Below are 23,959 nucleotides of genomic sequence, written 5' to 3' on the forward strand. Positions count from 1 at the left end.
AGAACGTTATTAAGTTGCTCAGAAATTATTTAATGTTTCTGGTTATGCACATACTAGATATGCATACTAGATACCTTGGCAATCCTTATCAGACTTTAATTCAACCAGTTGTTCCAGGAAGCTTCAAGCTGCAATTTCTTTGCTGACATCAACAGCAGGTCCAAAAACTGCACACTAATCTTAAAGATGTGAATATTAAGTTCATACTGAGGGTGTGCACTGATTCAGCGGAAATTGATTGAAGGGAAGTTGACAGGTTGATCAATTACCTCATTAGGCTGACACTATTCTAAATCACCCATCCTCTTCTCTATTAAACCTAGAGAGGCAATTAGGAGTTTCATCTAAAAGTTTAAATTAGATCTTGGAATAAACCTTCAGTAACTGAACATTGCAGAAAAGCAGAAGCTGATCTTTGTGAACCACCCAGAAGACTTCTTGTTGATGAGTGGTATACAAATGATGCAAATAAACAAATATGGCACATATTCTCCATATGAGCCAGTGTGGTTTAGTGGCTGGGAATCAGGAGATCCAGAGCCTAGTCCCCATTCATCCATGGAAGCTCACTAGGTGACTTTGGGCCAGTCACAGACTCTCAGCCCAAGGAGGATTATGTATGCCACCTTGGATTGTTTAAAGAGGGGGAAAAGGTGAGACATTGATGATGATGATGATGATGATGATGATGATGATGATGATGATGGCGATGATTATTTACAATCCATTCTGTGGTTTTTCTAGGGTCAGAGAGGCTGAGGTATTAGGACAGTCTTAAATGAAAATGAACATTTAGCTTACTAAAACATGCTCTCACTAGACAGATCTGCACATTTCTGCAGATAGCATCCAAAGTAGGCCACACAGAAGCAAGTTGCAATCTTTTTCTCAAGCCTTCAAACTGAGGGAGAGGCAGCTGCAGGGTTAGCTATTGGGAAAAGAACCAAAACAAAGATCTCCATGGACATACAGCTGATGAGTTCTCAGCTGTAAACATTTTGGAACAGGGTGGAAATTAACTACACCCTTCTCCTGTGTGAGTCTGTCTGCCAGTTAAAATTGGCTTCTAAGGCTCTGCCAGTGCTCCCATGGTTACATGAGATGAAATGAGATGTGTGTGCATCTGTGAAGGGACCCTTTTCTACAGTGGCGCTGAGATTGTGGAATTCCTTCCCCTTGGAGATCCATCAGTCCAGCCTTCCCTAGCCTGGTGACCTCCACATGTTTTGGACTATGATACTGATCAACACCAGCCAGCATACCAATGACCAAGGATGAAGGAGTTGCGGTCCAAAACATCTCAAGGGCACCAGGCTGGAAAGGCACCACCAGCCCCTTAGTAAATTAGCTGTTTACTAAAAACTGGATTATTTCATCAAACCTTTAAGAACTTAAGAACATAAGAAGAGCCATGCTGGATCAGATGAAGGGTCCAACTAGTCCGGCACTCTGTTCACACAGTAGCCAACCAGCTGTTGACCAGGAACCCACAAGCAGGACGCAATGCAATTGCACCCTCCACCACCAGCAACTAGTGTATACAGGTTTACTGCCTTTGACACTGGAGATTGCACTTCATTAGCAGGGCTAGTAGCCATTGATAGCCTTTTCCTCCAAGAATTTATCCAACCCCCTTTTAAAGCTGTCCAAATTGGTGGCCATCACTACATCTTGTGGTAATGAATTGCATAGTTTAACTATATCCTGTGTAAAGAAGTACTTCCTTTGATCTGTCCTGAATCTCCCACTAATCAGATTCATGGCATGACCCCCGGGTTCTAGTATTATGGGAGAGGGAGAAAAATGTCTCCCTATCCACATTCTCCATACCATGCATAATTGTGTACACCTCTATCATGTCTCCCCTTAGCCTCCTTTTTTCCAAGCTGAACAACACCAGCTGTTGTAATCTTTCCTCACAGGGGAGATGCTTCAGCCCCTTGATCATTTTAGTTGCCCTTTTCTGCACTTTTTCCAGCTCTACAATATCTTTTTTTAGGTGTGGTGACCAAAATTGTGCACAGTATTCTAAGTGTGATCATACCATAGATTTGTGTAAAGGCAGTATGATATTGGCCATTTTATTCTAAATTCCTTCTCTAATAATGCCTAACATAGAGTTTGCCTTCTTTACAGCAGCTGCGCACTGGACTGACGTTTTCATTGAGCTGTCCACCACAATCCCAATATCTCTTTCTTGTTTGGTCACCACCAGCTCAGTTCCTAACAGATTATACTTGAAGTTGGGTATTTTTGCTCCAGTGTGCATCACCTTACACTTGCTTACATTGAACTGCATCTGCCATTTGGATGCCCACTCTCCCAGCTTTGCGAGATCTCTTTGGAGCTCTTCACAATCCCTTTGTGTTTTAACCACCTTTAAAAATTTGGTGTCATCAGCAAACCTGGCGACTTCACTGCTCACTACTAATTCCAGATCATTTATGAACAAGTTGAAAAGAGTAGGTCACAATACAGATCACTGTGGGACCCCACTATTTATTTCCCTCCATAAGGAGAATTGACCATTTATTCCTACTCTCTGCTTTCTGTTCTTTAACCAGTTACTGATCCATAAGAGGAACTCTCCCCTTACTCCATGACTGCTAAATTTGTTTAAGTGTCTGTCTACATGAGTTTTACCATTTGCTTTTTAATCTGCTGTTTCTATTTAGTTTTATCTGTTGCAAACTTAAAGTATTTTTTATGCTGATGTTCCTTTAATGTCTCATAATGTTTAATCTTGTAAGCCACTTTGTGCATCCACAGATAGAAAACCAGAATAAAAAATAATAAATCAAATCCCACTGTAGAACAAAAGATGTGCATTGTGATTCCTGCCTCTAGCAGGAGAGCTAGCATTAATTGGACAACTGCTTTTCGAATGCTAATATCTCTAGAGAGAAACTACAGAGACATATCATTTCCACCTTGTCCAGGAATCACCCTTACCTTTTGCACAGGAAATAGGCACTGCTCCGAAACCCAACATGAAAATGGATTCACAGTACTTATTAACACTTAATGCTAATCAGTTACCAGGTGCCATCTGTACAACACATGTTAGCTTTTAGCTACATGTAATTTTAACTATGGCTAATGTGAGTTGGATTTCTGTAATTTTTCCTCTATGTTTTAAATCCATTCCTGATGCGTAACCCTATCAGACTAATACAGTAATTTATTTATTTTTACAATTTTCTCCCTCACAAATTTTATTCTATTGGGAACTGTTAAAAAAAAACAACTCAAACTGGTGCAAAACTACCCATTTCAGTAGTGCTGTGGCATTTTTACTCTTTGCTGCTAGTTTTATTTTGGTTTTATTATGTGCTGTTTTTATTCATTGCTTCATTGTTTGCATTTTATGTTTTTAATGTATTGTACACCACGCAGAGAACCTGGGTTTAAAAGTGAAGGAACAAATAAATGTATTCATGGTTGCTCAAACTGGAAAGATCCAACCCGTGCTTTCCCTTCCTACCAAAATGACAAACACATTAGGCAGAAGTATCATTTCACTTGGCCAAAGGAAATGTAATGTAATACCAGAGCAGAAATAGTTCAAAAAAATCAACTGAATTCTTCTACTGAATGCATTCCAATACTGTCAGCATGAGTCACTGATGTAACACTTTGGAAGGCCACTAAAGGGTGTAGACGTAGATTCTGGTTCTTTCCCCGTGGACCACAACTTAGTAAGACTGATAATTAATTTATATAGGAACAAATTAAAAACACACTTCAAAACAGGAGAATTTTAAGATAATGTCCCACAAGCCTCACTAAATTCAACATGTAGTGAATTTTAAGATAATGTCCCACCAGCCTCACTGTTCCAGTCCTTTCAGCTTTGTCTGCAAAGAAGATACCAGTCCATACATGTTTAGTATGTTAGTGTTAGCAGTGCTATTTTTAAGTGCGTGTTCTGCATCTCTTGCTTAAAAAACACAGATTTTAATTAGGATCGAGCTCAGTTGCCAATAATTTCCCTTCAAAAAATCAATAGAATGATCTCTCCATGAAGGAAAAATAATATCCATGCAATGCACCATACTGTATGTTAGAAAGCTCTAAGCAGCGACGAATTCTGACAGATGCAGTATATGAAGTGTCATCCAATTCCTGATACTTAAAAAATAAAGCAAATTCATCAACCAGTCAGGCATGACACCATCAGTTGCTATGATTATTTAGAAATATACCTCATTTTTTTCCTCACATTTCCCTAGCAGAGACCTCCAGTTATTTTTCAGTCATTATTTTCTAAAACTGTTTGGGAGAATAAATGATTTTGTATAAAAAGTAACTTTCTGTTTCTTTTTTTTTTCTAATTGAATTCCAAAGGCAAGGCTGAGTTGACTGACAAAACAGAGGGATTCTTCTTCTTTTTTCAACATCAGGAAGGATGCCAAAATTAAAATGGAAAGACCTGTTGCTCAAATACAAGGAACATTTTGAAAAACCATACCATCTCAGCATGAATGGAATAAAAAAGGTGCAAATCAAGACAATCCTGTGTATATCAAGTGACAAATGACAATTATGTGGATAGGGGAGTAGGACCATTTCCCCTTTGCTTTGGGGCAGGGATGGGGAACTTCTGGCTGGCAGACCTAACCTGACATGCAGAGGTTCCCTATCTGGCCCAGAGAGGTCCCTGTCCTACAAGCCCTGGGGCAGAGGAATCCCTGAGGTCAGCACAGATCACCGATAGAAGATAACAGCAGGGATGTGGCTTCATACACCACTTGCCGTCCCAATCGGGATGCTAGCAGGAACCGTTCTTACAAGCCCCAACAACCTGATTGCACCTCTCTCTGCATGGAGAAAAACAAACATGGTGCTGAACTGGACCGGATGATGTGAGGGAGGGAGTGGGGCTTTGAGGGCAGGGCTCCATCCCCCTGACATCAACCAGCCTGATGGATTGGTCCAGGGATGGCAAAATCCAGCTCCTGGACTAAACCAAGTTCAACACCTCTGTTTTAGGGGGAAAGTAGTGCCTTTGTGTCATCAGCAGCCTTTACACCAAATTCTACCCATGTCTTAGACCTCCTTTTCGGGGTGTATTAGTTGGTAGGCACGCAAATTTGTTTAAGTAAAAAGTGCAGGTTAATATAATGGCTGTTGGTGGCACAACAATTACTTTCCTCTTAAATCAAGGGGGGAATAATCTTATTCTCCTATGCAGTTCCAGGTGGGAAGGGCAGGAGGGAAGGGAATCTCTAAAGTGAAAGGCTACAGGATTTCCAACATTTTACTGCTTCCCTCTCAGCTAGTACCCCCTGCTCCATGAGGGAGACAGTGTGGACAGACAGGCTCTTACTAATCGGGCTGTTATTAATAAAGTTCTTCTCTCTTCCTACAGTTCGGTCAAGTAGAAAAGCTATTAAAAATGTAGGAGACTAGAAAGCATTTGTATACAATAGATCTTTAAAAATTGCAAGATGCACAAACTCATAGACAAGTTACCTTTTCATGGTTTTCTATTAAGATCTCAACCACAATATTTTGGAATTTGATGTCCATAATTGCAGCAACTGTTTCTTCTTGTGGCCGCATTAATGTTGGTCCAAAAACAACCCCCAGATTTGCAACAGTCATTAGATTCTGTTTGTGGTTCTTAGCAACACTGAAATGAAGCAAACAGAGGTGAAATTAAGCAGGCTACAAAAGCTCCAGGGAAGCCCATTGATCTTTGATCAAAATTCCGCCAACAAAAAATCTGTATGCTTTTTGTACTCCTGCAATGCTCCTGCAATGCTCAGCTGTGTGGAACAGTACAATTAACTATCATGTATGCTGCACAGGTATCTCAATAACCCAACCTGTGAAAGATAAATAAGTTATTCCACCATTTTCTAGATATTGAAAACTAAGGTGACCTATAAACTGATCATATAAGCACTACAGAAGAGCTAATGTCCTCATTCTGTTTCATTATCACTGTGTGCTTTGACTGCCCATGTTGTACTCTGCATGGCTTCTAATTTAAGCTCGGCAATTCCTAAAATTAATTTCAGAACTGCTACACGCATAGTGCTTTCTCCCTCCTTCCTTCTCAAGTCCAACCCATAATTATCTTCATAGGGATTCAATTAGATAACACTCATGTTTCCGCAGTCAGCCTCTCACTCACACACAAACACACACTGAAAAAGCCAAACACACAGGCACACAATGTGCCACATTTTCTTGGAAACTGGTAAGCCATAACAAATTTCAGAGATCTAACCATGTTAATCTGTTTCAGCAAGGACAATGCAGCTTGGTGCGACCACACTTAGAATACTATGTACAGTTCTGGTCACACCTAAAAAAGATATTATACAGCTGGAAAAAGTGCAGAAAATGATTAAGGGGCTAAAATGATTAAGGGGCTGGAGCATCTCCCCTATGAGGGAAGGTTACAACAATTGGGATTGTTCAGCATGGGAAAAAAGGAGGCTAAGGGGAGACATGATAGAGGGGTACAAAATTACGCATGGTGCGGAGAATGTGGATAGGGAGACATTTTTCTCCCTCTCTCAAAATACCAGAACTCAGGGGTCATCCCACGAAGTTGATTGGTGGGACACTCAGGACAAATAAAAGGAAGTATTTCTTCACATAGTTAAATTATGGAATTCCTACCACAAGATGTAGTGATGGCCACTAATTTGGATGTCTTTAAAAGGGGGTTGGATAAATTCCTGGAGGAGAAGGCTATCAATGGCTACTAGCCCTGATGGTTATGTGCTACCTCCAGTATCTGAGGCAGTAAGCCTGTGTGCACCAGTTGCTGGGGAACATGGGTGGGAGGGTGCTGTTGCACCATGTCCTGCTTCGTTGGACCCCGGCCGATGGCTGGTTGGCCACTGTGTGAACAGGGCGCTGGACTAGATGGACCCTCAGTCCCATCCAGCATGACACTTCTTATGTTCTTATGATTCCTATTAAGTCCAAACAGAACAGAATGAATTTACTGATAAATTTGACTTGGCAATTTCACATTGTAGCAGTGGCAAGTGTCCAGTAGTTTCGGGAAAGGCACCTGCTTTTGTGTACTGAAGACTGATGTCATAGCTAGCTAGATAAGAAAACACACTGAAATACGTGTTCTATGTTAAGTAGTCAGGTCCGTGGGCTGATTACAGTATTATTTATTGTGCCTGGACATGGTTCTCCTGGTACATTCTGTTAATTTAATGCATGTCTTTGACTCACTGAGGTCAGACAATTTCCTTTGATCTCACCAATAATCTGCATCACATAAAGCCTATGCATTTCAGCAAAAGGGGAGGGGCATCTCAAATGAATACATCTGAAGAGGAAGAAGGGAAGATTGGTCAAGCTGTGTGCCAAATTGTGTCTGTAAACTGAAACTTACGACGTATGAAAAACTGACTGAGGCCCCAAACGGTTATTTCATATTTTCCTAAATTGAAAGTAGTTGTTCCAATGACAGAGAATAAGATGAAATTGCAGGTTAAAAAGGGAAGCAGAGGTTCATTCCAAAAGACAATTCAGGTAGCTAAGGTACATATACAAAGAGAAGCAGGTAGCAGGGACCTCTGGGTCCAAGAAAGACCAATGGAGCTATTTTGTGAGTTTGATACATACATAACAAGAAGGGGAAATTTATAGGGAGCTAGGAAAGGCTGGCAATTCATGACAGAGAGGAGTAGTGGTACAAGTGTTATAGTCGAAATTTATATTTATCAACAAAAAGGTTGATTTACTAAAAGTTTGCCTTGCTAAAAAGCTTGTTTTTTACCCTATGTGCTAAGGCAAAAGGGGAATGTAGAATGTGCGGAGTCAGCTGTCTCTCATGGTCAATGATATGGTGCAAAGGAAAATGTATGGTCAGCTATTTCTTAAGGCTGAGACATGTGGAGGATGGGAGCCAAAGGGAGATACATAATGTATAAGTCAGCTACTTCATATGTAACCAGGCAACAGGTTATGCCATGCTTAAAACACTGTAAGCTCTGTGATTGGACAACTGACCTCTGCAATAAGGTGTGCTCTAATTACGTATGGAGACTGTAGAAATCTATAAAAGTGTTAGACCTTGGGATAGTGGTCAGTTCTCTTTTCCTTGTATTAGAGAGTTCCATTTCAACGTGTATTTTCTGTGTTATTGCAATAAAGCAATTGGCAAGCTAGCGCTACCTGAGTCCAGTCTCTTGACCATGTAAATAATTCCACAACAGAGGAAATACCACTCACAAGAGATATAATTGAACAGGGATGCCATGCTTAGGTCAGCCCTCAGAAAACGTACTACTTCAAAATGCATGTAGAACATTGAGCATACACCCCCAAATTAAAAACAACAACTGCAGCAGCACACCCCTCCCTGCACACAACAAACTAGAATATGTGTGTGGGGGGGAATCTAGTTTAGAATCCCTTTTACCAACATGCTAAGCTTCTTAATGCAGGTGAAGCTGCATAGTCACATGGGATCAAGTGATATTTTTGAATATGTAGCTGGGCCTCCAATCTTCCTCCTCATCGATCCACTATGTGTCACCTGGTCTACAAGCTTCCCATTTACCTTCCTAGGACCAAGCTTTCATCTCTATCTGCAAAATTCTGCTCTTCAGGCCAGTGAATTAAAGTTGGGGAAAATATTTAGACAGAGATTTCTGAAAGATAATTAATGAACGACATCATGTCTTGCATTATTTCATAGACCTTTGATCTACCAAGGACATTAGTGCAGCTAATCAAGCCACATTTTATAAATATTAAACTTAAACACATTGTAAAATACTCAGTCACATTGGGCTCATCTACACCAAGCAGGATATTCCACTATGAAAACGGTATATAAAAGGCAGGACCCACACCAAGCAGGATAGAGCGGTATGAAAGTGGCAAATGGTATGGGTCAACGAGGCCTTAGCTAGACCTATCTCATAGTCCACAACGGAGGAGGGAAGATCTTGTGTTGTGATTAACGTGAGATCCCTCCTCCGTTTACATGTGAGGCGCAATGACCTCAGGAGGAGAGGTGTCGCGCCCACCATTATTATTTTTTAAAGAGGAAGGAGCGCACAAATGGTTGTGCGCTAAAGGTAAGGTTTTTTAAAAAATTTCAACTACTTTTCCCACTCCCCCCACCCTACCCCAGATGGGCGCAGCACTCCTGAGGAGCGCTGCGCCCCACGCAGAGCCAGGTCAAACTGCGGCAACGGGCCACACGTTCTGTGGTCTCAGGCTCAGCCCAGGACTGCAGAAAAAGTGGGCCCAAAGGGGAGGCCTCTATCCTGAGGCAAGGGAGGGATTATTCCTCCCTGATCCTGGGATCCCCTGTGTGTCATGTGGACACACAGGGATGATCCCAGGGTTCGCCTCGGGATTTCGCCCAGTCTAGCTAAGGCCTGAAACCCAACAGTTTTCAGTGCACTTCAATACCACTATAAAGCGTAGTGTGGCTCCTGCCTTTTATATACCACTTTCAAAGTTGAATATCCTGCTTGGTATAGATGAGCCCATTATCAACTTTACAATCAATCCATTAGAACCAAGTTCATATAAACTCAACATGAACCCCTGAGTTAACAGAGGGTGGAGTTTTGCATCATTTTATTTTGTTTACTGAATTTACACCTCCTTTTCATACTGACTGAATCTGGTTGCAACTTGAACCGTTCCTTCTTGTGTATGGTGGGAAGGTGGGATATTAGTTGAAGAAGTACAATTTCTTGCCAACTTTAAAATTCATGTGTGAGAGTTTCATTGTAGCCTGAACACCCTACTGCAGCTTTAAATTATTCACGTGTGATAGTATGTTTTTTCCCTTTTGTTTTATGATTTAAATATAAAGGAGATTGGCACCTGTTTTATGACAGAGGGGAAAAAGTCACATAACGAAGGCTTGCCAAGTCATTTCCAATTTCTGAGTTTCTGTTCTACAAAAACGTTTATTAGCTTGGCCAGCACATGTCATTGTGTAGGCATTGCTCATAAGTAGTCCATATAAACCAGCTGAGAAGGGTACAACTTTCCAATCAAAATCTTCTGATTGTTAGATTAAAGGAGCTGAGATTACAGATTCATAGTATGGCAGGGCCATCACTCCAAAAGATAATATTTTCCCGTTTCATCAATAAAGTGAAATGAATAAATAAATAAATACACCTAATCACCCCAAAAAAACATACAGGATAAAATTATTCAAGTGCTATATGACACTGAATGACCCAGGAGCAAGAGTATGCCCCACAGACCAATCAGGCATGTTGTGTGCTTGGGTATCAATCTTGCAACTATAGGTTTGTGGTTTGGGTCAAATAGAACTAATTTTCTAAAGACTCTCCAGGACTATTCAGTGTTACATGTTATAGCAGTACCACTGAAAGAAGCCCAACAAGGTCTTTGACTGGGGTTTTACCATTTTTATAGCAATTTGAAAGCCTAAAGCACGCTGAGTAACTCTAGTTGGAATCTTAGAATCTGTTTTTTTGTAAATGGTTCCATATCATGACACATTACAGAAACATCTAGAAATACCTACAATTTCACAATTCTTCTGCAAGATAGAACTCAATCATCATGGGAAACCCTTTTCTAAGTTCCCCTAGTCTAGTAAGTGGTTATCCTTCCTATTAAAAAATAGGGTGGGTGGAAATCACATGAAAGAAGCTCTTGTTCTCCTAGTCAATAAAGGACCACTCTCTTCATCTCAATTGCAAACAACAATGAGGGTATATAATTGCTTTGAGTCACCGTTACATCCTTGGCCCAGGAAAAGGGCACTTGTATAAGAGGAGCAGATGTCTTTCAGTATATACTTTCTGGGAAAACAGATGAGAACATGACATGTTCAGGTAACAGTAGTAGCACAAAACAAATACTAGCTTCTGTTCTCGTCATTTCTGCAACACAGAACAGTACAGTATTTGGTGTAAGATGTTCTACTATTCTGAGGGAGGATGGAAGAGGGGAGAAAAATAATTCAGAGAAGATAGTTCCCAGAAAGCCATAGAAGCAATTAAGAATCACTCTTGCAAAGCCAACCTTAATTTTGAATCCTGGTTAGGTTACAAATGGCTACACATAAGAAATATGGATACAAAACTATCTATGCTAAAATACAAAATAAAGATGCATTTTTGAGGAAATATAGATAAAACCCATCTTACACATGTGTTAAGTTTAGAGGCCTTATCAAGTTTTTTTAAAAACAACAACACATTATTAATAGTTTTAATATATAACTCAACAGTTATTCCATTTACAGATATTGCTATAAACTTTCTAACGTTATGGTAGAGACAGAATGAAGTATAAAAATCTGTTTCCATAGCAGCACCACATACATCCCTTCCCCCCCCCCCAAAAAAAAGATGGTACCTGAAAGACAGTATAAAAATGAAAAAGCTTTTGTCATTTGACACTGGCCTTCCTTGATTGTCTTTCTCAAATGACTCACTGCATGTATTATTGATATTTTCAGTTATGGTATTAAACATTTTTATGCATGCTCATGCTCACAGAAAAACAACAACCTTAAAGCAAATTCTCTTAAGACTGTAAGCAACAAAAAACATATATGCTTTCTTTGTTCCATTAACTTCAATGCCCTAATATAGCTAGTGGGAGAGTATATCAGCTCAGTTGATTTGTGGTTCACACTACAAAAGATCTACAAGACTGGTAAAGGAGAAATCAAAATCTAGCTAGAAGGTGAGAAAATAGGGGGTTTATTTATTTATATATTTATTTAATTACATTTATATACCGCCCCACAGCCAAAGCTCTCTGGGCAGTTCACAAAAGCTAAAAACAGTAAACATTAAAAGTATACAAAATTTAAAAAAACATCAGAGACATAAAAACAACAGTATAAAAACAGCAGCATCCATTTAAAACAACAATTCTGGGGTCCATTAAAAAACAAACTAAGCGTTCAATGCCATTAAATGCCTGGGAGAAGAGGAAAGTCTTGACCTGGTGCCTGAAAGATAACAATATTGGTGCCAGGCGAGCCTCATTGGGGAGATCATTCCATAGTCGGGGGGCCACCACCAAAAAGGCCCTCTCCCTTGTTGCCATCTTCCGAGCTTCCATCGGAGTAGGCACTCGGAGGAGGACCTTAGATGTTGAGCGCAATGTACGAGTAGGTTCAAGTCGGGAGAGGCGTTCCATCAGGTATTGTGGTCCCAAGCCATGTAGGTCTTTATAGGTTAAGACCAGCACCTTGAATTGGGCTCAGAAACGTATAGGCAGCCAATGCAAGTGGGCCAGAATCGGTGTTATATGCTCAGACCTCCCTGCACCAGCTATCAATCTGGCCGCCGCATTTTGCACAAGCTGCAGCTTCCGAACCGTCTTCAAAGGCTGCCCCGTGTAGAGGGCATTTCAGTAATCTAATTTGGAGGTTACCAGAGTATGGACAACTGAAGCTAGGTTTTCCCTGTCCAGATAGGGGCGTAGCTGTGTCACCAACCGGAGTTGGTAGAAAGCACTCTGCCACCGAGGCCACCTGAGCTTCAAGTGACAGAGATGGTTCTAGGAGAACCCCCAAGCTACGGACCTGGTCCTTTAGGGGGACTGCAACCCCATCCAGAACTGGTTGAACACCCCCCATCTGGTCAGAACAACCACCCACCAGCAGCATCTCAGTCTTGCCTGGATTGAGTTTCAGTTTATTAGCCCTCATCCAGTCCATTGTCACAGCCAGGCACCGGTTCAGCACATCCACAGCCCCACCAGATGAAGATGAAAAGGAGAAGTAGAGCTGCGTGTCATCAGCGTACTGATGACAACACACTCCAAAGCAACTAAGATGAATCCCATAGGCACAACAAAGATCCCACAGACAGTATTAGTTGTAGCAGACTTACTCAAACTGGTGCTCTCCAAGTTTTTGGACTTCAACTCCCATCAGCCCCAGCTAGCATGGCCAATGGTCAGGAATGCTGGGACCTGTAGTCCAAAACATCTTGAGAGCTCCAGGTTGGGGAAGGCTGAACTATGAAGCATTTTCTGCAGGTCTGCAGCCAGATACAGGACACAACAGTTTTCTCCTTTCTCCCCTACAGAAAGTGGAGGAAGGAACTAGAGGATCGGCAATCCTTGACTTGATATTGACCAATAGGGATGACTTAGTGGATAAAGTGGCAGTTATGGTAACTCTGGGGGAAAGTGACCACATCATACTTTAATTCTTGATTATAAAGGAGACAAAAGCTGAGTGTAGCCATACACGTACTCTGGATTTTAGAAAAGCTGATTTTAATAAACTCAGAACTATGATAAGTAAGGTCCCATGGCAAGTGAGCCTAATGAGAAAAGGAGTGCAGGATGGGTGGGAGTATTTAAAAAAGGAAATTTTAAGGGCACAGTTACAAACTATTTCAACAAGGAGAAAAGATGGAAGACAACAGAGGAAACTAATGTGGCTCCACAATAAGCTTAGAGACGACCTGAAAACAAAAAAGGATACATATAGGAAGTGGAAGGAAGGCCAGGCTACAAAAGAAGACTACAGACAGGTGGCGCAGAAGTGCCGAAATGGCGTCAGGAAGGCTAAAGCTCAGAATGAGCTGAGATTAGCAAGGGATGCTAAAAGCAATAAAAAGGCTTTCTTCAGATACCCTAATTGTTGTAAACCGCCCAGAGAGCTTCGGCTGTGGGGCGGTATATAAATATAATTAAATAAATAATAAATAAATAATACGTGAGTAGTAAAAGACAGAGGAAAGAAATGGTGGTTCAACTGCTTAATGAGGATGGCAAATTGATAACAGATGACAAAGAAAAGGCTGAAGTGCTCAATTCCTACTTTGCCTCGGTCTTCTCCCAAAAGCGGGTCTATGACCCCCCCGGAAAAAGTGAAACAGAAGTTGAGGGGGCAGGATTGCAGTTTGAGATTGATTAAGAAATGGTCAAAGAACACCTAATTTCCTTGAATGAGTTCAAATCTCCAGGGCCCGATGAACTGCATCCTAGAGTAATGAAGGAGCTAGCAGAAGAACTCTCAGAACCTTTGTCTATTATCTTTGCAAAATCATGGAAGACAGGTGAGGTGCCAGACGACTGGAGGAGGGCTAATGTTGTCCCTATCTTCAAAAAGGGCAAAAAGGAGGAACCTGGGAACTACAGACCAGTCAGTCTGACATCCATCCCTGGGAAAATTCTGGAGCAGATTATAAAGAAGTCAATCTGTAAACACCTTGAAATCAATGCCGTTACTAGAAGCCAACATGGATTTGTCAGGAACAAATCCTGTCAGATTAATTTGATCTCATTTTTTCATAGGGTAACCTCCCTTGTGGACTGTGGGAATGCTGTGGACGTCATATATCTTGACTTCAGCAAAGATTTTGACAAAGTACCACATGGCATTCTGATTAACAAACTAGCTAAAAGTGGGCTAGATGGAACAACTATTAGGTGAATTCACAATTGGCTACAGAATCGGACTCAAAGAGTACTTATCAATGGAACCTTCTCAAACTGAAATCTCTTCATTGGCTTCCAATTCACTTCAGAATCCAATATAAACTTCTCCTGTTGACCTACAAAGCTTTTCACTGTCTAGCTCCTTCCTATCTCTCCTCTCTCATCTCACACTATAGCCCCGCTCGTGCTCTTCGCTCCTCTGATGCCATGTTTCTTGCCTGCCCAAGGGTCTCTACTTCCCTTGCTCGGCTTCGTCCATTTTCTTCTGCTGCCCCTTATGCCTGGAATGCTCCTCCAGAACATTTGAGAACTACAAGTTCAACCACAGCTTTTAAAGCTCAGCTAAAACTTTTCTTTTTCCTAAAGCTTTTAAAATTTGATTTTGTTCTGACTTTATACTGTTAGTTTTACCCTACCCAGTGCCTGTTTACCCTACCCTGTGCCTGTTTGCATTCTCTTCCCCTCCTTATTGTTTTATTATGATTTTATTAGAATGTAAGCCTATGCGGCAGGGTCTTGCTATTTACTGTTTTACTCTGTACAGCACCATGTACATTGATGGTGCTATATAAATAAATAAATAAATAATAATAATAATAAACTGGGGAGAGGCAATGAGCGGGGTACCGCAGGGCTCAGTCCTGGGCCCAGTGCTCTTCAACATTTTTATTAATGATTTGGACAAGGAGGTGCAGGGAATGCTTATCAAATTTGCAGATGACACAAAATTGGGTGGGATAGCTAATACCCTGGAAGACAGAAACAAACTTCAAAGTGATCTTGATAGGCTGGAGTGCTGGGCTGAAAACAACAGAATGAAATTTAATAGGGATAAATGCCAAGTTCTACATCTAGGAAATAGAAACCAAATGCAGTTACAAGATGGAGGATACTTGGCTCAGCAAAACTACAAACGAGAAGGATCTTGGAATTGTTGTAGATCACAAACTAAATATGAGCCAACAGTGCGATATGGCTGCAAGAAAGGCAAATGCTATTTTGGGCTGCATTAATAGAAGTATAGCTTCCAAATTGCATGAGGTACTGGTTCCTCTCTATTCAGCCCTGGTTAGGCCTCATCTAGAGTATTGCGTCCAGTTCTGGGCTCCACAATTCAAGAAGGATGCAGACAAGCTAGAGCATGTTCAGAGGAGGGCAACCAGGATAAATGCAGGTTGCTTACCTGTAAATGTAGTTCTTCTAGTGGTCATCTATGCATTCATACATATGGGCTCTGCACCCGCGCTGAGACCTGAATCGGAACCTCCAATAGCTTAGTATAACGTTTTAGGCGGGAACCACCCCTAACGCTACTGTGCATGTGCACGTGGTTCCTGCCCAAAGGCCAGTTTACAGGAGTCCAACATTGTGACCCCCTAAACATAACCTGATAAATATAAGTAATATCTGAAACACCATAGGATACCCTGTTAGGAGGGTACAGGAGAAAAACACAAAGAAAACACACCACCAAGAGGGGATGGCGGGTGGGTTGTGTGAATGCATAGATGACCACTAGAAGAACTACAGTTACAGGTAAGTAACCTGCATTTCTTCTTTGTGGTCTCTATGCATCACACATATGGGCGATTAGCAAGCTGACCTACCTTGGAGATGGGTTGGTGTGTCATCTGAATACTTCAGAGAGAACTGCTCTTCCGAAGGAACAGTCCTGTCTTGCTCGAACATCGAGATTGTAATGTTTTATAAACGTGGATGGAGTAGACCACGTTGCTGCTTTACATACGTCATGTAATGGCACTGCTCTATGAAAAGCTATGGATGTAGCCATTGCTCTTGTAGAATGGGCCGAGACAGTTTCAGAGAGACATAGGCCTGACAAAGTGTACGCCAGTTCAATGGTCTCGGTTATCCAGCGTGACAAATGCTGACATGACACAGGGAGGCCTTTTCTTGGCTCACCATGGCACACAAACAGTTGTTTTGTATGTCTAAAAGATTCAGTTCTGGATTTGTAAAAGGCCAAAGCTCTCCTAACATCCAGCATGTGTAGAGTGGACTCCAATGGAGTTGTTGGGTTAGGGGAAAAGGCAGGTAATAAAATATCTTGTGAGTTGTGGAAGGTAGACACAACTTTAGGTAGGAAAGCAAAATCAGTTCTGAGTACCACCTTTTCCTTATGGAAATTGAGATAAGGTGGGTCCACTCTTAAGGCTATGAGTTCACTTGCATGTCGAGCTGATGTTATAGCTACTAAAAATGCTACTTTAAATGACAGTAGCCTAAGGTCAATAGAGGCCAATGGTTCGAAAGGTTTCCCTGTAAGTGCTTTTAGAACCATGGATAAACTCCAGGTAGGGATTATGTGTCTTGTTGATGGCAAGATATTCTTCAAACCCTTTAAAATGTTCTCATTACAGGGTGGGAGAATACAGAAAATCCGTCGATACCGTGATGGAAGGAAGAGATGGCTGCGAGATGAACTCTGATTGATGACAGTTTCAAGTCTTTTCGGTATAGAACGAGTAAGTATTGTAGTATATCGTCGATGGAGCAAGTATCAGGCTGAAGGCTATTATGTTGTGCATATAGAGTAAATCTCTTCCATTTATACCTATACAATCTTCTGGTAGAGGGTTTTCGAGAGGCTAGTAGGATCTTGCCTATTGTAATACCTGGGGATTGCGATGGGGAATTATTCTCCACGCTGTTAACCTCAGGGTTTGTAAGTCTGGATGTCTGAGTCTGCCGTTGCTCCTTGTCAGGAGCTTCGGTATCGGCTTGAGTTTGATGTAGTCCCGGTTCGATAGTCGAAGAGCATGGGCGAACCAAGGTTGTCAGGGCCACCAGGGAGCTATCAAATGCAGTCTGATCCATCCATGTGGATCTTTGATAATACTTGTGTCAGCATTGGAAACGGCGGGAACATATAGAGTAGTGCCCCTTTCCAAGTTCTGGCAAAGGCATCTCCGAGGGAGTTGGACCTTGCTACCAGTGGGGGATATGCAAAGTATTGCTCAGATTGAGGACGGTAGCGGTGGCCGTAATCATCTGAAGGGTAATACGGGTACGGGCGGTAGTAGTTCCAATCAGGATACTCATAATGTCTCCTGAGAGAAGCTGAGTATTCCGAACCCCTGTCCCACTCAGAACGTGGTGAGTGAGATCGCTCCCTATGCGTCGATGGTCTTGGAGACCGAAGTCTAGCAGGGGAAGGAGGTGGGAGTAACCCTCTTGGAGACACAATTGTGTCGATCGGGTCTTGTTGTAGGGACGATGGCTCTTGCTGAATTGAGCGTGGCGGTGTCGAGTCCCTTATTTCACCCTCCGATATTGAGTCTATGGGTCTTGTCGCTGAAAGTGGTCGTGATCTAACCTGGCTCGGTACTGAGGTGGTCGGTACTGAGGTGGTCGGTAGCGAGGTCGATTTTGGTCGGGTTGTTACTGCCGATGTCTTCGATGTAGAAGGCTTCGGTACCGACGCTGTCGGTGGCGAAATACGTTTTGTCAGAGGGTACTTGGAAGAGTCTTTTTTCTTTTTCTTCTTAGTATGGGTTTCGGAAGATTTAGGTGTTGTGGCCTTTTTTGAAATCTTCTTGGCCATGGATACCGATAAGGACCGACCAGGCGTGAAATCTGCCCTATTTTGTGCCATGGTGGTCTCAGAGATGACAACGGAATGGATGTCAGAGCTCTGTTCCTCAGCCCGTGTCTGGGTATGCATTCTCGGTTTTTCTGTCGATTTTTGTCGAGGTGCATCGGCAGCCTTGAGGGCTTTTTCCCACAGGATGGCCCTTAGTCGGTCTGCTCTGTTTTTCCGCGTTTGTTTGGTGAACGACATGCAGTGAGGGCAAGATTGCACAATGTGGCCCTCTCCTAAACACAGAACGCAGAGGGAATGTCCGTCCATTGGCGGTAATTTACTGCAGCAGCGTACGCATTTTCTAAATGGGGCCTTAAGGCCATACGCTCCAGGCCGCTAGCAACCGGAGATCGCTAAAGTAACAAACACTAATCTACAATAATTTTTTTTTAATAGGATAGACAAGGAAAAAGGCTAGGATTAATAGTGAAAAGAAAGAAGGTAAGAAAAGGTAAGCATGAGGTAATTTTTAAGAAAAACGCTAAGGAGGTTGATTCGTGCGTCTAGTCACAATGGCGGACGACGAAGAACTGGCCTTTGGGCGGGAACCACGTGCACATGCGCAGTAGCATTAGGGGTGGTTCCCGCCTAAAACGTTATACTAAGCTATTGGAGGTTCCGATTCAGGTCTCAGCGCAGGCACAGAGCCCATATGTGTGATGCATAGAGACCACGAAGAAGAATCAGGGGTCTGGAAACAAAGCCCTATGACGAGAGACTGAAAGAACTGGGCATGTTTAGCCTGGAGAAGAGAAGATTGAGGGGAGACATGATAGCACTCTTCAAATACTTAAAAGGTTGTCACACAGAGGAGGGCCAGGATCTCTTCTCCATCCTCCCAGAGTGCAGGACACGGAATAACGGGCTCAAGTTAAAGGAAGCCAGATTCCAGCTGGACATCAGGAAAAACTTCCTGACTGTTAGAGCAGTGCGACAATGGAATCAGTTACCTAGGGAGGTTGTGGGCTCTCCCACACTAGAGGCTTTCAAGAGGCAGCTGGACAACCATCTGTCAGGGATGCTTTAGGGTGGATTCCTGCATTGAGCAGGGGGTTGGACTCGATGGCCTTGTAGGTCTGTTCCAACTCTGCAATTCTATGATTCTATGATTGATTGATTGATTGCATTTCTATACCACCCAATAGCCGAAGCTCTCTCGGCGGTTTACAAAATTAAGACAATTCAAAACAAAACAACAGTATAACCCATAATATAAAATACAATATAAAAGCACAACACAAATGTTGAAATGTGTTGGCAATATAAACATTGGTACAATTGTCTTTTGTTTTGTTGGCTTTTATAGCTGTCTGCTTTTTTATCCCTTTTGTTGTTTTTCCTGCAACTACCGGTCTGCCTTGTTTCATCATGCCCTATGGGGCTCTTGTCAAGGTCAGGTCAGGAAAGGAAATTTCACAGAATCAGGGTGAATGATCCTGCTCAGGGCTGTTCCTTTGCAAGCACATCTGGTCAAATGCTAGCAACTTCCCTAGTCCTTGCAGTCCTTAGTACGACATGAAATCTGCTTTGCATTTAGCATGGTCTAGCCTACTTAAGTCTACATAACATCTTTTCTATCTTACAATTTCCAGGCTTTTCCATCATGGAGAACTTTCTCTTCCCCCAACCGTACCCTGCATCTCTTGTTTTGCTTGCATCCAGACCAAAGCAGTCAAACACTTGCTTATTACTTTATTACATTTTCATTGGTTTTAACAATGCTATTATCCTACTGTGGCTTTGGGGACTTTGTTTTCTAATGGACCAACATGGATGCCAACAATTTTAGAGACAGTCCTGTACACTGAACTTTGAATAAGTCTGGATGGGAAACAGCATCCTGTAATGTGACTGGATAATCATTGCAAACCCACAATTACACAGTAGGTGCAACATGAGGATGCTGATGAAAATGGCATCTCTGTTTCAAGTTTTCCTAACCCCTGCCCCAACCCCACAAAATTAAGGAACATTTATCCCATGTTGTGATGTTATCATATTGCACATTTTCCAACTCCATTCGATGCAGAGGAGTGAAACACACAAGATGATGACATGGAGTTTTCACCAGTATCCTCACAGCACTTGTGATGTTCAGTTCTGGCATCAAAGACAAACTATAAGTTATTAAGTATACGTAATTAAATATAGAGTCATCTCAGTTGCCTATTTATCTCCCATATTTCAATGGAAACTGTGTACATGTACATACTTAAGTACAGGACTGCAGTACATATTTGAAGAGATAAGTGATTTAGATGTTATACTTAGTCTGGATGCTGTTACCTTTCAAAAACAGGAACCAGTCTTTCACTCTGCTGCTACATTTACTTTTGTTAAAGCTTATCCTATTTTTCTTACAGAGACTTAACCACATTTATTAACTTTTTGAGAATATAAAAGTCCATTATATTGGTTTTCCTTTTGACATGAATCACTGCAAGAACAAGCTGTGCACGAAGCTTTTATAGACCAGCTCATTTCCGATAGCTTCCAGGAAAGATAGATTTTTAGCAGTGGGCTAGTAATTGCTGAAATAAGTATACTTGCTTTAAAAACAACAACACACACTTCTTTATATTGTGGAAAACATCAAGTGAGAATGTGTGGCCTTCAGCTATCAAAGCATTATATCCTTGCTTATGTAAAATATGGTGAACTAACAATCTAGAATGCAGTTAAATAATCCTTGGAGCTGGGCAACTGGAAATAAGTATAGTGTGTTCACACATACACACAAGCTTATACAATAGTACTGTGTGTGCACATGTGCTCACACATGAGGAAGAGAGTTCTTAAATTTTATTATAAAATATCGAGCACACTGAAAGAAAGTGGAAGTGATTCAGGGGAAAAAACGGACAAGGAGTCACATCAGGCCAGAAAGGAAAACTTAAGAACAATTGATCCTTGATCATCAAGGAAATGTTCACAAAACAAGTTTAGAATTTTCAGATATTCAAAGTTTGCTTCATTTCATTTCATCACTAGGCCCTTTGTAGTTTTTAAGTTCTTCATTAGATTTCCTAAAACACCTCCCCACCCCAACGTTTCCTCTTTCTTGGCTAGATGTCTTGATATACAAACAATAGCCCTTTGAATTTTGATTAGCATTTCCCTGTTTCATAATACTGGACAAACCAAGGGGTGCGCGTAATATAGATTGATTCAACACAGTATTCTCACTGCTGCAGCTTGCATCTTCTTGGGGAAAAACACAACCAGAACTGGAGAAGTTGTATGCAAATTGGTGACAACTGGTTGTTTACTTCTCCGAAAATTAATTTGAACAGAATCTGGTAATGCTTCAAAAGCATAAAATAAATAGCTGACAACTTTGAAAAATAAAATCAGAAAGATAAACAGCAGACTCAGCCCACCACCACACACACACACACACAAACACACACACACACACACACAAAAAGCACACCATTGAAAGGCAGGAGGGAGGGGACTTCCTATAGGTTAATTGTTGCCTCCTGCTCCTTTCTGGTATAATAAGGTCTGATAGCACAATACACTTTGTGCTATCACAATACACAGTATCACTCTGAGAAATATATACAGCCCTTTTCTATGAACTGTGCAGCAAGAATATTTTTACACTGTCCATATCAACAACAATAAAGAAACTTGACCAATATACTCTAGGCCTCTGTCTCAACCTCCGACACTAAGGAAGTGCATCGGATTCAGCAAAAGCACTGGCCAAATCAAAACTCTTTAGATCATTTCTGGTACTTTCCAAGGTGAATGGTCTGGAAACTTCAGCTGGTACAAAACAGGGCAGCAAGATTATTAATGGGGATCGGCCAATGAGTCGACATCACACCAATCCTTTTCCAGCTTCACTGGCTGCCAGTCCAGGTCCAGGACCAATTCAAAGTGCTGGTATTAACATTCAAAGCCCTAAATGTCTTGGGGTCAGATTATCTGAAGGAACGCCTCTTCTCATATGTACCTGCCCGGACCCTAAGATCATCCTCAGGGGTCCTTCTCCATGAGCCCCTGCCAAAGGAAGATCCTTCTCTGCTGTGGCACCCTGGCTGTGGAATGAGCTCCCTAGAGAGGTTCACCTGGAATCTGCATTATCCTCTTTCCGACACCAGGTAAAGACCTTTTTATTTTCCCAGTATTTTAACAGTTTATCATCTTAGTCTTTTTACTCTGCTGTTTTAAATCTGTATTTTAAATCTGCATTGCTGCTCAGTTTTACCCTGGTTGTGCTTTTATATTGTACTTTTATATTGTGTTTTTATACTGTTGCTTGTTTTATACTTTGAATTGTACTTAATGGTTTTAATTTTTGTAAACTACCCAGAGAGCTTCGGCTATTGGGTGGTATAGAAATGCAGTAACTGAAATTAATAAAATACAATAAAGTAGACTTTCCTCCAAAGTGACCAGAACTGAAGTTGGACTCTGCATGAAGTACAGTTCAGGCTTTGGCAACAAAGACAGCCTGTCTCCAAAAATAATGTGTTTTGGTTTTGTTTCTCTGTAAATGCTGATGAGGGGAAGAGAGGAGAGGGATTACGGTTGAATGAATGACAGGACCAACTTCTAATCATTGGACATGCTTTACAAGGGGCTTTTCAACCACTGTGCATTGGAGGAGGGATTTGGAGTTACAAACTTTGTCTCTTAATTGCCTTGTGCTGTAGCAAGCAATAGGAAGTCAGAAATTCTGTATTAGGTTGGTGATGATGGGGTGGATTCAAGTTGTTTGTTCATGATTTCCAAATCCTTTCCTTTCCCCTTTTCAATTACTAAATTAATCTTTCTCTCACACTTTTTCCTGCAGTGAAAAATCTTTCTTTCCAATGCCACCACACTTCTCTATTTTTAACTAGTGTCCTGTTTTGGATACCCTCAGAATATAAAGGCTGCTCTTGCACTAAGAGTTTAATCTGAAATTTGGCAAACTAAATCCCCTCAGAAGAGGCGACTCTCCATGCAAATTTGATACAATTCTGCCAGGAAACAAAGAAGTGATCAGCTCTTCCCATAAATAAATAAATAAATAAATAACTCGCAAAAACTGCTACATTTATTTTTTTGAAATTTGTCAGGTATAATCCCTTCCTGCATGGCTACTAAGCCTGGACATATCATCCAATTCTGACAAAGAGGGGGGAAAATTACAGATACTTTTAGATTTCCCAAGATAGTCACTGGGAGGCATGATGTTGTGACACCTGATCCTTCCACCACACACACTGGTAATCTGACATAGGACACCCAAATCTGTGAGACTTCTCTATTGCAGGAAATCCCAAAAGCTTAATGTTTACATTCTTCAGAAATCATACAATTGATGGTCAGTAGCTACAGGCTCCATGTAATTCCAGAACAGACCAAAGCTAAAAACACAACCATGAGGCTATTTGTGACGAAAGCTCCAAGGTGGGTGCATGGTGATGCAGCATCGATTATTTGATGCAGCAGCCACTGCAAAGCCATCCTGGGGCTTCCTGCCGAAGCAAAAAAGTCGGGGACTTACCCTGACTTTTTTGTTCAGAGCGGGCGAGGATAATGCGTCCACTGTCTGTCACGGCGGAGGTGTGGATGGGAGGATGATGCCCCCGATTGGTTGCCATCTGCCCATTCAGAGGGGAGGGGCAGGCCCGCTTGCCCCAAAATACGCATTTTTGCTCCTGCGTGGGGATTAGCTGGCGCTCCAAAGTAGCAGCGAAAGAGCAGGGTTTCAGTTATTGCAGTGGCAACCTGCCGCCGTAAAGACAGACCCCATTTTAGAGATCCACATAATTGGTTTCCCCATTGAAATCTCTGTGGCTCAAAATACAGGGTCAACTTTCCCAGGCAATCAAAGGCAAGAGTTCTAGAAGAGGCCCAAACAAATCCGCACACACAGCAACTTTATCCAACCTAGAACCTTCGTTGGGATTTCTGCACTACATGGGCAACGCCTGTTAAATGCAAGAGTTA

At 41.7% G+C, this 23,959-nt stretch overlaps 1 protein-coding gene across 4 annotated transcripts in view; it reads right to left on the reverse strand.

The window, feature by feature from the left end:
* Positions 1-23,959, reverse strand: part of ARHGAP26 (Rho GTPase activating protein 26) — a 299,816-nt gene that overhangs the window by 74,405 nt on the left and 201,452 nt on the right. For all 4 annotated transcript variants that reach the window (XM_063120676.1, XM_063120675.1, XM_063120677.1 and 1 more), the window contains one exon: positions 5,476-5,635. In XM_063120676.1, coding sequence (XP_062976746.1) covers positions 5,476-5,635 — 160 coding nt within the window. The remainder of the gene's footprint in view (positions 1-5,475; positions 5,636-23,959) is intronic.

This window comes from Elgaria multicarinata, chromosome 3, assembly GCF_023053635.1.
Source record: "Elgaria multicarinata webbii isolate HBS135686 ecotype San Diego chromosome 3, rElgMul1.1.pri, whole genome shotgun sequence".
NCBI classification, from domain to species: Eukaryota; Metazoa; Chordata; class Lepidosauria; order Squamata; family Anguidae; genus Elgaria; species Elgaria multicarinata.